The following is a 17,956-nucleotide window of genomic DNA, read 5'->3' as shown; positions in this document are numbered from 1 at the left end:
TGGGGGGCCCCCCCCCCCCCCGCTTACTACGCCACTGTATCACATGTATGTGTGTATATAGGAAAACACACGATTATATTTGTGAACAAATTAGCATCTTTCCTGCAACAGTTTAGTGATACACGATTGATGATGTCATCGTTAGGACTATCTAGTGGTACGCCATTGATAGTGTCATCGGGAGAGGGGGGTGTTGACTCCTTTCTTCCTCTGATCGCGGTTTGGTGTTTGATTTAATCATTTAGTTCATGTGCGATCTGATTGAAAATACACATCCGATATCATCTGCTTTTGGTAAAGACATCATCCAAGGTGTACCTCTAGATAGTCCTAATGATGACATTATCAATGGCGTACCACTAGATAGTCCTAATGGTGACATTATCAATGGCGTACCACTAGATAGTCCTAATGATGACATTATCAATGGCGTACCACTAGATAGTCCTAATGATGACACTATCAATGGCGTACCACTAGATAGTCCTAATTTCCCCCAGCGGCTACATAACTGATTAACGGGGTTAACTGTCACAGTTATGTCGTCCTCACAGATAAAAATGCGAGGCGTATTCAACAGCACATCTTGGCCCAAACCTTTACTCTTCTGATTGCAGCCAGACATACAATCCACTAAGCCACGCCCGGATCTGAATAAGATGAGTGAAGGCGTGTCAAAATGTCACAGATCTTTCTTTCACAATGGTTTCTACTCTAGTTCAATTATTATTTTCTAGGTATAAACTGATCTTTTATGAACCTAAAACATTCCAAAACAATTTAATGGTATAATAAATAAAATACAGTAACCTATTCTGTTCTTCTGTAATCATCTATTGTGCTATTCCAAAAACGAGTATTTAAAAGCTAACTGATAATATGAAATAAATAACGAAACTTGTGAAACTTCATTTACACACATGTAAATTATCCTAACTTTTGGCAAGTACTTCCCCTGATTATGTTATTACACATTCACGGTATTCGTAGCGCCATCTGTTAAATATATTAATATTTAATGAAACTGTTCATAATAATTCTCATTAGACGCGTTACTTACAATACTTTTTTTATTCAATGAATTTGCACTTATTTCTGGAGAGATAAACATGAATTGTGGTATTTTCAATTTTTTGCAGCATACGGAATAATCGTATAAATCATATATCTATAGGGTTTATTCATAACTATCTAATTTATAACTGACCTATGCTGCTACTCGTAACGAGATTGACTAGCACATTTATAACACTTGACAGTGCTGAGTGTGTTCAGAAGCATGTCGCAACTTGGAGATTGAGATGTAGCCTGACACACTACGTCACAACCGACCCAACATAAGATGATAATATATTAAATTACTTCCCGCGGATTTTGCAAACTAAAAACTTCCAAAGTGTACAAAAGTAACAAAATAATATGTATAACCTCTTAACGTTGTTGTTTCATACTTTTTAGCCGCGGAATTGCGGCTCATAGAACGGCTCTGAGTTTTTCAAGTACAAACTTTTAGCCCGTAGCTCCGTCATCTCTTGACCGATGCGAGATCTAATTACAGTTTTTGACTCAGGAGATCAAACTCTTTCGACCGATATATTTGACCATGCTCAATATATCATAAATTAATCTACTCTAATCCTGCCTCAAAGAATTTGAATTTGAGGATAGGCTAGTAGAGATCCTGATGAGTAATAAAAATTGAATCGGGTATACTCGAGCCCCACACTTGGTATTGCTGGTGCACAATAATATAGCTTATAAAAAGTCTCAGATTAATTTACTCTAATCCTGCCTAAAAGAATTAAGTGCCGCGGCTATTGAAGATTCCCTCTTCTACATAAAACAGTTCTTTACCAACCAAATAATTTAAACAAAACGCATAACACGGAATGGGAAGGGAAAAAAATAAAATTTGTCTAAATACGGCGTTTCAGAAAGTTCCTAATTATTGCTTTTATATTACACGTGTTATTTGGTTTGAAATGTTACATTAGTTACTCGTTAACATTCACAATCTATTTCATGTTTCTAATGTCGACTTGTAGTTTAGAAATATTTAAACACATGCACGAGCTACTCCTCACTAATTCAACGTGCGAAAAACAAGAAACGCATGTCTGTTAACATTTTATTTTGTTTGATGGTTCTATATTTTGGGCAAATAATTTATTTTCATGCTACGTTCAATTTTAATAGCTACTGTTACTTATTGTTGGAATATTTTTCAAACAAAAGAACGCTTCACATGAAAGATTTCATTTTCATTTACTCAAGTTCAAAAATTCTTTAATCTCGTAAACAGAATGTTTTCTTATAAAAAAATAAATTATTAATAATGGTTAGAACACGATTCAAACGCGCTATTTTATAGACGGAAAATCCACAACTGATCTACAAAAAAGTTATAAGACTTAAAACGTAAGAATATAGGAACCTTATAGAAAAAAATAAAAACGTGTGTATAATTTGCACATTTAAATTTCAGTTCAAAACAGCTTTAGCTACTCTTTACTTAAAGCTTAAGTATTTGATCAAAATGAGCTTGTTTTTTTTTTCTGTTGTATGTCCTTCCTACTCAGTTTTCCCTGGTTCTCTCAATAATTTCGTATAAAACACACATTTCCAACATAAACTACTTTATTTCATCAGGATTTACATCCACAAATCAATGATCAAGAGTAACATGTTCAAATCACCTCAGTAAAAACCTAATGAGAAGTAAATGTTAAGATCCCAGACAGTGGGTGAAAAGCGTAGCTGTTCACAAGAAAACCAATACATACAGAAATGGTTGCTTACTCAGGTTCATGGACTTCTAGTTCCTGTACCTTGGACATTGACTGCAGTGCTTTTTCTCTCAGTTTCCTCTCTAGATCTTCCAAGTTCTCGTCCCCCGATTCAGAGCCCTGCCTCGGTGCCTATCAGAAGGCATAGGGGGATGCTTAAGTTTAATTTGACTATATGTTTTATACTATTACTGAGTTCCCTCAAACTTAAGGGTAGTTATTTTTAACTACAAAGAGCTTTCACTGAAGTTTTTTTTTTAATCTAACATTAATCTTTCAGTGAAATCAAGGCAACTGCTCCAATACTGAGAGATCATAAACCACTGTATATATAAAGACAGACTAACACAAGAGGAAACAAATCATTCCAAATTCAGACTGGCTTACTTTACTAGTCATCTCTTAAGACTGTTTTGCCATGATACAATGGCCAATGCTATGTTTACTGAGAACTCAAACTGCAGGTTAAGCATCTATAAGGATTCTGAGTAAGTCATTATCAAAGCCTGGCTGAAGAAACTGAACAGGTTTTATTTTCACCCATACACATTTAAAAAAATGAAATACATGACTTTATATATGGCCAAACTTTTCAAAAATGTTTTACATTTGTAACATTAAAATTATACAGATAACATTCGCTTTTCACTTCATTTGGCTTTTCTCAATATTTTACGAGAAGTCTGCATATATTAATTACAAAACAATACCAGATCACTGAAATCTTTAATAAGAGATTGATGTAATGAAAATGGAAAACCAGTAGTGTTAAACAAACACACAAACTTGTACATCACCAAAACAGACACTAATGTGATTGCTGCCATAAGTCATATTAAAAATAACAGCTTATTTTGAGTGATTAAATTTATAAACCTTTTTTATTATTATTAATTCTCAGTTAAAATGTAGTTTAATATTATTACCAGTGGTGCATAATAAAAAAAAAGCATTTTCTATAGGAAATTCAATTAAGGGCAGTGACTCCTAATATAGCAAGTCAAGAATTTTAAAACACAGAAATTTAAGTTGTGTTCTTGTCCTATTGGAACATTATCTTCTGATAGTATTAAAAAATTTATCTCTGGGTAGCAGAGATGTTCATTTTCAAGTTTTATAAAACTTGTTGGCATTATACAGAGGTTGTCTGTCATCTAAAATGCTGAAATACAATTAACTGTGCAGTAAACAAATGAACGTTCTCGATTTCACAAGATACCTCACATTTTCAAGTCACGTTAGATGTAAGGATATCGCAAATCACCCATTTACCTCTTCTTTCTTGCTTTTCTTGTGTTTCTTATGTTTTTTGTGTTTTTTGTGCTTCTTGTGCTTTTTCTTCTTCTTTTTCACACGCTCTTCTTCAGACTCCTGTTAATAAAAAAACATCTGTTAGCTCTGCAAACAAATTAAGGATTAATACTAATAATTCATATTTTTTCATTAAAATGCCAAAATTATGTACATTGTGTTTCACCACTTATGTCTAATTTTTGTTAAGTGAACTACATTTTGTCGTACCTATACAGCTATCAGTAATAGCATTTTAAAAAAAAATTAACATTTAAAATTATTACATAACAGATGACACGTGAAAGTAAAACAGTGCATGCTTTAAATAATACAGCACACCACCAATTTTCTGGCACCCTCTTTAATTTGGCCAAAATTACAAGAACGCACTTGAAATTCCTGCGACCGCCAGACTAGTTCACTGGGCAGCCACAGATGGCATTTTGGGACAGGCTACTTACATTTTAAGTACGTCACTCTCGTGAAAATTTTCTTATAGATATGAAACTTGTGGATGAAATTGCTTGTGGTATTTCATGAATGTTGCCAAGAATATGCAGTTTAACACATTAGTAGTAATCCTGACAGCCCTCAACTTCCAGATCTTTGTGATTAGCTCTACAATTCCAGTAAAATTTGCCACTTTGGAAGTGGTACTACTGCAACATTCTTTGTAAGTACAGTAGTTAATAACCCTTTTTCATTTATACCTGTATTAATGTATTTCATTAATCATTTAATTTACATTTAATATTAGTTTTATTTAAGCAGTCCATGGTGCTTTAGAGACACAGGAGGGGTACAATAAGTGGGTCAGAGGTGTATTGTCGAATTATTATGATGCGACCTCTGTTGGTCGGGCAAAACGGATAATCCGGCAAGACTCTGGAACCAAGGGTGCTGGAAAATCGATGGTGTACCTGTATCACACTCAGTGTGTGTTCCTACATCACATTATTAAAAATAAAACATGGTTCACTGTATACATCTTCTTACTCTCAAAACTTGATAAAAATAGTTTTACAAACTTATACAAGTGAAAAATGTATCAGCTGAAATTAATTATTTCTATTATAACTATACCACAAAATTTAACAGTTTGTAAACAAACATATGGAGTACATATGTACACTGATAAAATAACATTTATGAATAAAGGTTAAACCTCAAAGTGTATCTACTGTATGGGTTATACTTCACAGATACCTCTCTCACTAGGATATATTCCATCATTTCAAATCTGTTCTTTGTATCCAAAATTTATTTATCTGTTCTATTTATAAAATGTTTTTTGTTTTTTTTGGGAGGGGGAGGGGGGGGGGTCCTAGCAGATTGAAATGAATATTCATACAAAAATTTTCTGTTTGTCACAAAACTCTACAGTACTGGTTAAGATGTACTGGTACAAACACGTTTATCTCTGCCACCTAAATAAAGAATCAAGCCATATATCATCTTATTTCATATTACTATCTCAAACTGACCTTTTCAGAACTTTCAACAGCTGGCTGTCTTTCCTTCATGATGGGTTTAACCTCACCTTCCTCTTCCTCCTCATCAGGCTCAGCATTCCGCTTCCTACGGGGTGAAGCTGAGTTTGAGACAGATCGCTGTCGCTTCTATAAATAAAAAACAAATGAAGACAAATTAATTGGTCCATTAAGAATATGTCAGTAAAGCTTGCAAGAACTGTTTTTCAACCTGGATCAGAGCAACAAGAGTATGTTCGTGTTTTCTAACCACACGATACAATTCCTCTAAATAAAACTTCTCCAATAATACTGGAAAACGACTGCTAATTACTGACAAATGATTAGAAAGCTGACTGATAAAACAATTTAGAAATTATTTTACTTGTGGTTATATCAAAGTTTCAAGAACATAAAACTCGTAGGTCAACTCAATAACAATCAATCCTACCAGATTCTGTCCAGGGCTATCAACCAAAACAATGGCTTTCTAGTAGAAACAAATGATTTTTGCACATTTTAACCCTCTGTTTATGGACTATCATTTTGACTGACCTTATAACCATAAAACTACATGTATTATAACTCTGAACTTACTATTAAAGTGAAACTTCACAAAATTTGACAAGCTTTTAGTAAACATAACAAGTTTGTTTTACACAAAAAAATCAAATATTTTTACTAAAGATTTATCTGTGAATTTATGAAACCTTTACTGAGTCAGCACAAGTGTAAAGTGATTTTCATGTTAAGAATTAGAATACTTTTTTCACCTTACATTTTTCAAATTCAATTTTCATAGCCTCAAGATCCTCCTAAATGAATATCAAGTTCTTTCAGTAAAACTTTATGTTCTATTTGTTACTTTCTGTACCCTAACTATAGGGTAGAATGAAAAGTAATAAATACAAAATGAATCTAAATTAGCCTTTTTACTTTCTAATATGATTGCACATTGTATCAGACTATTCACCATTTACAATTACAGACGAGATCATTTACTTTTACTATTTTATAGCTGTTTCTGAGTCAGACCTTCTGAGGATATGGTGAAATCTATTCACTACAGTGGGATAACTTTGCATAAACAAAGGATCAAGTTACAAGAATGTATACATCAATTTACATAACTGCAACATACGATACGCACGAGGAATTTGTTTATTCAATTTTCTTTCATTTATATTTTCTTATCTACCCTAACAAGTGTCTAATTTTTACATTTTAGTTAATTTTATAACAATAAATGAAAAACAAATTTTGTAGTTACTTCAGGAATATTCTCAAGTCTTTATACCCATAAGAACTAAGTTCTCAATGCACATTAACCCTGCTTTTCAGTGAGGACAGTGTTGTCAATAAACTTTTCAACACAGCAACTTAGAATTCAAAATATTGTCATGCACAATAAACAATGTCCTAAGGCTACTATAATTTAACCGGCTTTCTAACTAAGCTATAAATGGGTTAAAATAATTCTGATAGCTGGTTGAGCCAAGCTCCAATGATGGCAAAAATGAAACTGAGGCTGAATTTTTTGAAACCTTTCATCTCAAAGATTCTAGCCTTGTAGAAATTCAGTAAATTATAAACTTTTTCTACTGGTTATGAATAATCCAAAAGCAAATGTAAAAGGCAATTACTGACATTTTTTGAAAGACATGATTTGATAGAAAGGACATGGCATGTACATTTCATTTTATTGACTATATCTCAGTGAAGCAAGAAGCTTTGTGAATGGCATAATACATCTTCAACTCTTCCAATACTTTGATAGGTGCAGCCAACCTTGAGTACCAAACTGCATCACTGAATTAAAAAAAATCATAGAAAATATACAACTTGTAGTTGTTTTTCCACACTTCAGAATTGAAATGTATTCAAAAACGTTTTAGTTATTTGATTTAATACATAAATTTTTTTTAAATCACAAATTCTGATTGTGGGTTTGTTTCAGCATGCTCTCAACAAAATCATTAGTGTTTGAAAATTTCAGGGATTTTCTTCTGTATATAATATGGCATTTGTAGTCCCCTAGGAGGAAAGATGAACATAGTGCTAAGTTTGTTCTTGTAACTTAAACATAAGTGTAGTTCTATCAATTTACAGCCAATCACTGCTTCTAAAATTTGTTTTTTATGGTGTGATGTAAATGTCTATATCTCAGCTTTAAGAAGTCATAGGCTCCATTCATTTGAACTGTAAAATCAATAACACTTCACGTTCAATGGGAAATTTTATGAGTCAGCACCAAGAAATAAGTTAGGTTTGTAATATGTTAGTGCTTGTAAACAATTTCAACTACAATTAAAGTCCTGTTTTTTTGTTTGTTTTTTTCTAAAATTTGTGAAAGTTATCATTTTATGCTTTATTTGAATTATGATGTTTACTTACAGTAGAGGAAAAAACTAGTTTTTTTTGTAGAACAATATGAGGCAGGCTTAGTTAACCCTTTACAAACCAGTTGCAGATATAGTGACATCTCTGACCTTCCATAAATAAACACTAATCCAACTATAATTTGAAAGAAGTTTGTGTATTTGTCCTCTAACTCCTCCTGGGCTTTTGCATTTGGACCTATCATATGTGGTTTAGCAACCAAGAATGATTCAGGATGTGTCAAAAAAAAAATGCTTTTCTTTTAAAATGCATAGAATTCATAGCTCCAGTGCTGGCTAAATATAAATCAGTGGGGGTGGCCACAAGGGATACTGATGGAATTTCTCCAGTTTCTGATTTCATTCCATGGAATTTACATAGTTATGTATTTTAAATCATTACTGGCATACTTAGGACAAAAATAGAAACTAGTTATATTCATAACTGGTAAACTAATTCTACAATTGCATTTCATTTTCAAATCCCATCAATCATTTGAAGGATTTCTTTTTCACACATTGTTTACACATACTTTCAAGACACACACAGTTATATTAATTGAGATGTTTTTAAGTCTGGTCACTTGTTGCTTTTCAATAAAAAAACTGAACTTGAAAATAAAATGTTATTTAAATAATGAAGTATAGTGTACATTGATAATTTTATTCTTATGTACTTTTAATCCTTATACTGCTACTGGCATATTTCAGAAAAAAAAACAACACCTTTTTATATTCATAATTGTTAAAAATTTAATTTCCAAATTTTATCAATCATTTGAGGGATTTAATGTTCAATGATATAAATGCCTCATAACAATGCTTACCAACAGTGTGTGTGTGCTTTATTATAAGGCATCTAAATATAGAAATTGTTTCTTTTTTGTATTTTACACATCAATCAAGGTGTAATCATACCAAAGAATGTATGCAAGAGAAGCTTACCAAGAACAGGAAAAGAAAAGTGAAATAAAAAAAGTTGTGAATGCATTCATAGTCATAAACCCTAGTAAAGATGTAGCCATAGTTAAAAAACAACAACAATGATCCTTCTCTATAAAATCAGTAAATGAATTATACAAATGATTGGTTAACTTTCATAAACCTCCCACCTGCATCGTATAGGAACATCTTCTAGTAACTCACAAGTTACCATATCCAAATCACCTACACTTCAAACATATGTAAAATAACTACAGAACCTTTTAAAGTATAAATTTGATCCTTTCATCAATTTATGATTTATAATACATTAAAAACCACTAAATTAAACAGCTATTTGCTATGACATTATGCATGACCTGAAAGCCAGTTTTTGCACACATACTATAGTAGATCTAATGACATCATGTGCTAGGGCACTTAGTTGAAAGAAATGATGAAACAGAAATAACAAAAACCTCCTAAATCATTCAAATAATATAAATAAATAATACTTACCTCACTCTTTTAAAAATAAACAACAACTTAGCTTTGCCCTCTTTTTAAAATATTTACCTTTGTCTGAGAGCAAAATATGATACTAGCTTTCACAATGACCTCAATTTATAAAACTTGTGATCTCTTGGAAACAGAAAATTAACTGGCTGGACAATTATTCCATTAAAATAAACAAACACAGAGAGAAACTCGTTAAGTTAATATATTACCATTATGTGGCATACAAATACAAGACCATTACTAACTTAAGACAAAATCCCTGCTTAGTCTTAAGGTCCCTCAAAATGTAACAAGAAATTTTAAAACTTTACAACCTAGTATAATTACATAAGAAAGGAAGGTAACTTTTAGGAAAATATATTACAAAAGAAAAAGAAAAATTTTAAGCTTGAGACATTAACATTTACAATTTTGTCAGCTTCAGAAACTTAAAAAAATTAAAGTAAAACAGGCAGGTAGTTGAATTTTAGTGCTCTTAACATTACCAGCTTCAAAAATTCACTGTTTTCAAACTGTTTGAGCTAAGAATAAGCTTCAAATGAATAAAAAGTTACTAAGTTTGTGGCTTACTTATATTCATTAATAATACATTTCACACAGGCAGAAAATTCAATGATTACTATCATTTATCTCAATAATAATTCTAGAATGGGAGCAAAAATAAAAAATTTGGATTAACAATTTCAATTTTTTTTAATTGCTTCATCCAAACCAAATTAATAAAATCTGAACATTTCAGTCATAATTTTATTTTGGAGGTAATTTGAGGTGATAGATCACAATTTTTTAAAACTTAATGTAATCATTTTTCCACTGTAAAATGATTGATTCATTTTGTATTCAGTTGGATCAATTTTCATTTGGTCAACAGACTATATTGGCTAAGTAACTGCTTAAACAAACAAAGAAAATCTCCAAATAAAAATGTAGAAACAAATATAAAATGGGTTTAAAATCTAACCTATATTTACCTTCTGATTTTTAACAATTTAAAAACAAGTCAGCTTGCTTATAATTTTGGCATGGTAAATGAAACATTTTACTGTACAACAGTAAAACTGCAGGCCTTGTTTTTGTAAAAGGATACATAACAATTAGTAGTTCACAATCTATTACAAAAAACATTTAAATTGTTTATTAAAAAATGCATCACAATGAAATCTTTTAAAAATTTCAAAGCTGTGAATCCATGTAAATTAATAAATCACATTAATAAAAATATATTTTACTTGCAGAAGCTACATAATTATTTGTAGAAAATAATCCAAAAGTTTCAAAATATTCCATCCAATATTTTTTTTTGTTTGCAATGAAATTTAGCAAACCAAATAATAGGTACATTGAATTAACCCATCCATGCCTCAAGGAGTTAAATCACTAGGTTAATATGATATAGGACAAATATAGAGAAAATTGTTAACCAGATAATCGATAATGGGAGTTCACAACCCATCTGTTTTTTACAACATATTTTTCTAAATTATATATACACAACTTGAAAGACCCAGGGTTCCTAATATTATGCACATAGTAGAAATAAAAACAGTACTACAATTAATCTAGCTAATTACTGGGGAGAAGATTTCCTGTTTGTTTGTTTTACACATAAAATGTGATTTCACCCAATTCTTTGGGTCAGTACTTTTCAAAGTATGTTGTAACAAGCAAAGACAAAATTATTCAATATGATGGAATAAGTGAATCCTAATAGTAGTGAATTATATAAAATCAAGTTGGTAATTTGAGGGTTAACATGTAACAGCAAATACTGAAAAAATTGGAATTTACCTCCTTTGTTCCAAAACATAATAGAAGATCCATTTCAGCCAATTATGTTATTAAAATAAATGCTCAGTTGTATAACTGAACCGCTGTAACACTCATTACCTAACATGCATACTAATTTTGCAAATTAACTTGACACATATATCATTAGTTAATTGATGTACATTAAAAATTTTGTTATTATTATTTGGAAACTTATGTAAAATTTTAAAGTAAAAAAAATATCCTAATGAAATTTATTGCAATGTTTTTGAAGTTTATATTTCATTTAGTGAAACACAAGATGAAATTTGTATAAGAAAGTAATCCATATGTTCAAAAAGAAAAATCTTCACATTTATCATTCTTAAACAAATTGAGCTTTCAAATATTTTCTGAATACAAAAAATCAGTTTCAATATCACATGCTGTAGTGTTTTTATCTGTAATACAGATAGATATTTGGAATTAATATTTTCACTCAAACTACTTACATCATCAACCCAAGGTTAGAAATTTAGCAAACTTCTTATATATTATAGGTACAAGTTATCTACATTAAAGTCAAACCATTTATAGACAGTGTTTGAAGTGGGTGGAAAAGAAGAAGCAGGATGGATTGTGAAATGTTTGAAGCCTATTTCTTGTGTATTCTTTATTATCATAAAAGTAGCTAAAACGTAAAAATTAGAAATTTACGAGATTAGGTAACATTAGGTTAGTGAAGATAATGAAAAAATAAAATTTCTTCAAGAGGTATAATCACGGATAGCTTGTACATTAGATAATTCAATACAATAACGTTAGTTGCACATTCACTGAATGATTTATAACCTATGTGGCAAGATAATTAGTTAGACAAAGTTCAAGGGCAATAAAATTAAGAATAAACAGACGTACACTGTTACGAACTACAATATAGAATAGTTACTTTGTGGTTACAAACTCAGTCACACTGACTGGGCCTGTAGCAAGAGGGTTCATTCATTCCATCCGTATACTACTTTTTCTTATTCCTGCCTCGCTCTTACACGACAGTTTACAAAAACAAACTTTTTTTCTATCCAGTCTCTTGTCACTGTAAATATTTATTACATCATCTATAGAACCTTTCCCTTCTGAGAAGCTTACAGTCTATTAAAACAAAGCAGGATGGTTTCAGGACCTCCTGAAAAGAAGTGGGATGGTATCCCACTTCACTTCAAGCACTATTTACAGATGTATCTTACAAATACTAGTTACCTATAATACAAAGACCTTATATAGATATATCGTACAGATGGGTTATTTATATTACGCACATCTTTTATAGATATGTTATACAGACAGGTTGCCTACACTGCACAAATACATAGTTTCAGTAAGAATACCAAAAACCGTATTCTTAAACTTTACGTTAAAACATCGTAACATATACAAACTTTAAAAAATACAAATGTTTATTACTGAAACACTTCAAATTTAAAAAGTTTTGGTTCTTGCAAATAATATTATTTCAATTGACATTTTAAATTTCTTGCTTGGTTCTTTCATTCACTAATATATGTACTAACTTTTCTACTATAAAGCAGCGTAATGTCCTTTGAAGCACTTTACTAATCTTCCACACAGAAAAAAGTTAGATGCACACATTAACAGCTGCAGTAAAAGTAAACAGAAAGAAGTCTAATCTGATGTAGAACTGCTTGATAAAATCAATGTATATACAAATGCATTCCACAGCAACATTTAAAAATTAATTACTAATTATATTAGTCTGCTCTCTAAACTGGCATGCTAGAAAATAATACCTTAGGTCTTTCTGGTGATGGTGATACAGATGGTGAAGCTTTCTTTCTTTTCTTGACAGGAGGGGGTGATGGAGAGGCTGATGACGAAGATGGAGATCTCACTTTTTGTAATTGCTTTTTTACTGGTTTAGGCGACCCTGATGAATCCCTGTTATTTTATTATATCAAAATTAATTTTCAAAGGAATTAGCCTTAAAATCCTTATTTGAAATAAAGTATTTTGAGAAACTACACTGACATTACAACAAAACTATAATTACACTTCTGTCTGTGAAAATATGTTGTTCAAAGTTTTTTTTTATATATTCTCATAAACTTTCCTCTTTTTTTTTCACTTGATTAACAACATAAGGAATCAGTGATAAGAACAAGCATAAAAAGTTTTTGAACCAAGTAAACAAAAACAATATTTTTCAACATAATTATATGTTGCTACACTATTAACAAACCATATTTTTTACAGTCAGTCAGTAAACAAAAACAAAACACTAACACAAAAGGCTCTTCAGATTCAAATACACTGTTAACAGATTTATTTAAACTAAAAGGATGAACCACACACAAAAAACCTACCTATTTTTTTGAAGAACAGGAGAAGGAGATTGTTCTTTTCTGTTATTTGTTTGCCAGTTCTGAGGAGATGGTGATCTTCTACGATTTCTAGGACTAGATCCAGCTCTTCTAAATTGATTAACTTCTGGTGAAGAGGAATCCTGGCGCCGCCGTTTATCTTCCTCAGAGGATGAGAAATGTCTTTTCGGATGAACTGGAGACACTGAGCGTTGTCTTCGTCTTTCTCCTTAAATAACACAATTAATTTCATGTTGTGTCTAAACAATATTACATGTTCAATCAATGATAAATATCTAACAAATTTAAGAAAGGATCTATGATTCAAGATTTGCTATTGTTTTTACAACTGTTTCTAATGTGAATTTTCCAAACAATTGATGTTCTTGATAGCCACTACAATTTTAACTTTGTAATATTCAGATAACCAAGTACATGAGTAGGACAGAAAACTTTGGCAATACTGAAATTTCCATATTTCCACAAATGAGCATTTCCCCCAGACTTTGCCAACATATAAACACAATCATCACCAATCCTAGGCTTGTGGAATAAATCACCGTGCAAGCTTGCTAGTGTATTATGGAATTCTCCAACCCATGCATGTATACACCTTAACCTTTCTGCAAATGATGTTGTACATAAGCAGCTAAATATAATGCTTCTTTGTGTAATTTCATATCCTAAAGAAGAGCTAATAACAATAACCATCCATTATCAAAAGCATTGCAGGAGCTTTTCAATAATACAAATAACATTAAAAAAAGTTCAGCAACTCGAGATTTAATATCACTATGAGAGTTTACCAGAGATTAATATCCTACTTCCAATACCAATATTTAAGTGTCTGGTAAATAATTTTATACTTTCAAAGCTACTCGAGATCTGAGGCATGCTTCTCAGTAAAACAATAAATAAATCATGTCAAAAGGCCTAAATGAGGTTATTGAACTTTATTTCACGCTGAACTTTCTGTTACTGATATTTCACTGTATTTTTATTGATACTTAATACCCTACCATAAAGTAAGAGTTCAAAAGAATTGAAGAAACAACACTGCTGTTGAATATTTTGTTTAATATGTTTAACCAACTGCTACAATTGAAACACAGCCTTAGTTTTGTAAAAACTAGTAATGAAAACATCAAAAAGATTTGTTTCCCTTTAAAAATTTGTGAACTTGTTTTTCTCATTTTCTAAGCAAAACAAGTCATATAAATAAATGTCAATATATGTTTGTGTGTGTGTTCCTTATACCTTTCCACATTTCTTGATCAATCAGCACCAAACTTGACACATTATTGAGCTTATAAGCCTAAGTGAGTCAGACTCAAACAACATATGACTGATTACATTACAGAATATAATAGTCTTATTCAGTAACACCTAGAATATTAAAAAATAAAGAAACAAATCAGAAGTTCATTTCATCACAGGGGAGAGGAATACTATTAAGTTTAGCCTTTCTTGTCAACAAGTAATGTAAAATGCTCCCAAATGAAAATAAAACAAATATCCTTGTTAAGTCAAGGATGTCACTGCGAAAGTGTTTATACATTGCTAAAAGATGACATTGACCTTCATCAATCGAGGCATAGCTCTGGAAAGTACAATGTAAATAAACCACCTTAATGTACATAATTTTGACTTCCAATGAATAAATATGCATATCCATGGTATTCAAAATATGTATAGAAAATAAGAGAACAATGCCTTAAAAAATTGACAAAGCCTTTGTGTGTTTATTTCCATAATACAATATAGATCAACTTTTTTAAAATAAAAAATGAGATGTTTAGTAAGGTGATTTGCCATAAATGAGGTGTTTTAACTATCACCCATCTGCACTTTAACATATTGGATTATGACTTTCAAGAGCCCAGGATTATTAACATACTGCAGTTAAAATTTATTTAAAATGTCATTTATATGCATTCAAGTAAAATCTGATAGTATAACATGCCTTCAACCTAGTAAAACAAAGCACAAAAATCGTTATGGGTCATGAACATCCTGAAATCCTTCTTACATTTAAGCACAAGTCCCTGATTCACCTATTACACAAAATTATACAAGGTATTTCATACACGTTTTAAATTATTCTTTTTACTGTTCATACAGATTTTTTTTAATAAAAAGTGTTTCTACAAGATTTCTTGAGACCTGAAAGTTTTGTCTGTTTCTCATTATATGACTAGATGTACCAGTTACCATAATATCACAGAAAATGCCCAAAACTAGAGAAGTTAGCAAAGAAAATATAAAACACCAAAGATTAAAAGAAAAATAAGTCTTATTATGGTTCTTGACAATAGCTAACATTTTACTCAAAAGTTATATCCAATTCAAACATTAATCACTACTATATTTCATAAAACATTACAATATTTGAGTAATTTTATAGGAATATTTTTAAAAAATTTAAACAGAATAGTTGTGAAGACTCAGTATTATGAAACCAATGATCATGAAAACGTATCTTACCAGGTGAATTTGGCATTCTTCTTTCTTGGGGAGAGAACTCCCTACGACGACTTCTCTCTCTTTCTGCTTCTCTCTCTAGTGCTCGTTCTCTTAATCTTTCCCTTTCTCTTGCTTCTCTTTCTGCCCGTTCTCTTTCTCTTGCTCTTTCTGCTCTCTCTCTCTCTCTAGCTCGTTCTCTTTCTCTAGCTCTTTCTGCTCGTTCTCTCTCTCTAGCTCTCTCTGCTCGTTCTCTTTCTGCCAATTCTCTTGCTCTCTCTCTTTCAGCTCTTTCTCTTTCTCTCATGCGTTCACGCAGCTTCTCCAAGTCTCTGTGTACAGGGGATATTGGTCTCCTATCAGTAGAACGGGATCTAGGCCTATTTCTTTCTGGTGACGATCGTCGGCGAGAACGATCAGGAGTAGGTGATCGTCTTCGTTGAGAAAACTGTGACTGTGTTCTAATAGGAGGACGTCTGTGCCTTGGAGAAGATTCCCTATCAAAAATAAATTCATTGGCAATGATAGAAATTAAATTAAAGAAGAAAAAAAAAGCCTTGACTCCAGGAATGTACACAATTTTAACTGAAAGGCAAATTTTTACTTAAAACACTACAATTTATCATCATCACAAATCAATTACACAAAATAAAACAACAGCTATGATACTAAAACTACCTTCTCCCTTTTGGTGAAGAACTAGAGCGCCCTCTTCTTCCAGGATCTGGAGAATGAGACTGTGAGCGTGAAGAAGAATTTGAAGAGGAAGATGAAGACCTTTTCCTTCTCTTGGTTTCATCCTTAAACAAGACAGCATCAGTACATTAATAAAAAACAAATCCTAAAAGCTAAGTGTCCAAACAATTGCATATTTTGTTAGCATCACTTTTTTCATAAGGATTTTCATTTTTTAATTTTGCAAGGGGTGAATGACCCAGAACAACAGGTAATTATGGCAGAAATAACTTAGCTACATCCTTGATTAAGGATATATAGTTAAAATTACATATGCACAAACATTTAAAAATAAAGTTTATATAAATTTTGAAAAAATAAAGAGGGCAAAAAACATCTGATGCACCTGCATACTGCAATGGTTATAAGTTATTGTTACTCAAAACATGACAGATACATAAACAAGTTAAATAACTTAAAACTAAGGAATGTGAAAAAAAAAAATTGAAGGACTGAGAATCACATGTTAAATGAACTTCATATCTCTAAACCCCTAGTTTTATTTTAATTATAACACAGATTTTTATATTTAAATAATATTTGTGAAATATTTACCTACTACTGTAATTGTTCACAAAATCAAAGATTTGGGCCACAAATAATCCCACTTGAAATGTACAACTGTTCACATAAGTAACCACACCACAAACTTCACCACTACATATACATCCAAAAGCATTGAAATGATTTAGTCACACAAATATTAGAATTTGTAATCAGAAACAATACAGAAAACTGTACAATATCCCACAAATTTTGAAAACTTGGGCACTAAAATTACTCACATCTTTTTTCTTAACCTTTCCACCAACTGCTTTCCTGATTGGGGATTCATCTTCTGAACTGCTTGACTCCTGGTCACTATGAGTCCGGTAGTGACGTTTATTTTGAACAGAGTCTTTCTTTGGGACTATTTCTATAGGAGGCGACTCTTTTTCTTTCACTGGAGGAACCTAATTTCATATAGAAGTGCAATTCAACTATTAAATCTTTTTACATGCAATATTATGGCTCATTAATTTTTTTTATATGCAAGATTATGGCTAATTAATTTTTTTTACATGCAAGATTATGGCTAATTAATTTTTTTTACATGCAAGATTATGGCTCATTCTATAACAAGCATCATGACAAACAAAGATTTGTTCTGTTCTAAAAATTAGTGTTTACTGTTTTCAAAGCTAAACAGAGTTATTTATTTGAAATAAACTAAGTGAGCTTATTCAATGACGAGGAACCCACTTTGAGACTAATAATGGCTGGAGAGGGCT

The 17,956-nt window shown here is 31.3% G+C and overlaps 1 protein-coding gene across 1 annotated transcript in view; it reads right to left on the bottom strand.

Moving 5' to 3' along the window:
- Positions 1-2,619: 2,619 nt before the first annotated feature.
- LOC106462314 (serine/arginine repetitive matrix protein 1-like) overlaps positions 2,620-17,956 on the bottom strand; it is a 20,715-nt gene continuing 5,378 nt past the window's right edge. Inside the window, exons 3-10 of the mRNA XM_022389531.1 lie at positions 17,471-17,638; positions 16,629-16,750; positions 15,975-16,447; positions 13,494-13,719; positions 12,921-13,068; positions 5,564-5,698; positions 4,059-4,157; positions 2,620-2,918 (exon numbers count right to left, since the gene is read on the bottom strand). Of these exons, the coding sequence (XP_022245239.1) occupies positions 2,796-2,918; positions 4,059-4,157; positions 5,564-5,698; positions 12,921-13,068; positions 13,494-13,719; positions 15,975-16,257 (1,014 nt within the window). The 5' untranslated portion in view covers positions 16,258-16,447; positions 16,629-16,750; positions 17,471-17,638 and the 3' untranslated portion in view covers positions 2,620-2,795. The remainder of the gene's footprint in view (positions 2,919-4,058; positions 4,158-5,563; positions 5,699-12,920; positions 13,069-13,493; positions 13,720-15,974; positions 16,448-16,628; positions 16,751-17,470; positions 17,639-17,956) is intronic.

The sequence above is a fragment of the Limulus polyphemus genome, unplaced genomic scaffold, assembly GCF_000517525.1.
Source record: "Limulus polyphemus unplaced genomic scaffold, Limulus_polyphemus-2.1.2 Scaffold1140, whole genome shotgun sequence".
In the NCBI taxonomy this organism is placed as follows: domain Eukaryota; kingdom Metazoa; phylum Arthropoda; class Merostomata; order Xiphosura; family Limulidae; genus Limulus; species Limulus polyphemus.
The sequence above is the reverse complement of the archived record's forward strand: the minus strand, read 5'-3'. Positions and strand labels throughout refer to the sequence as shown.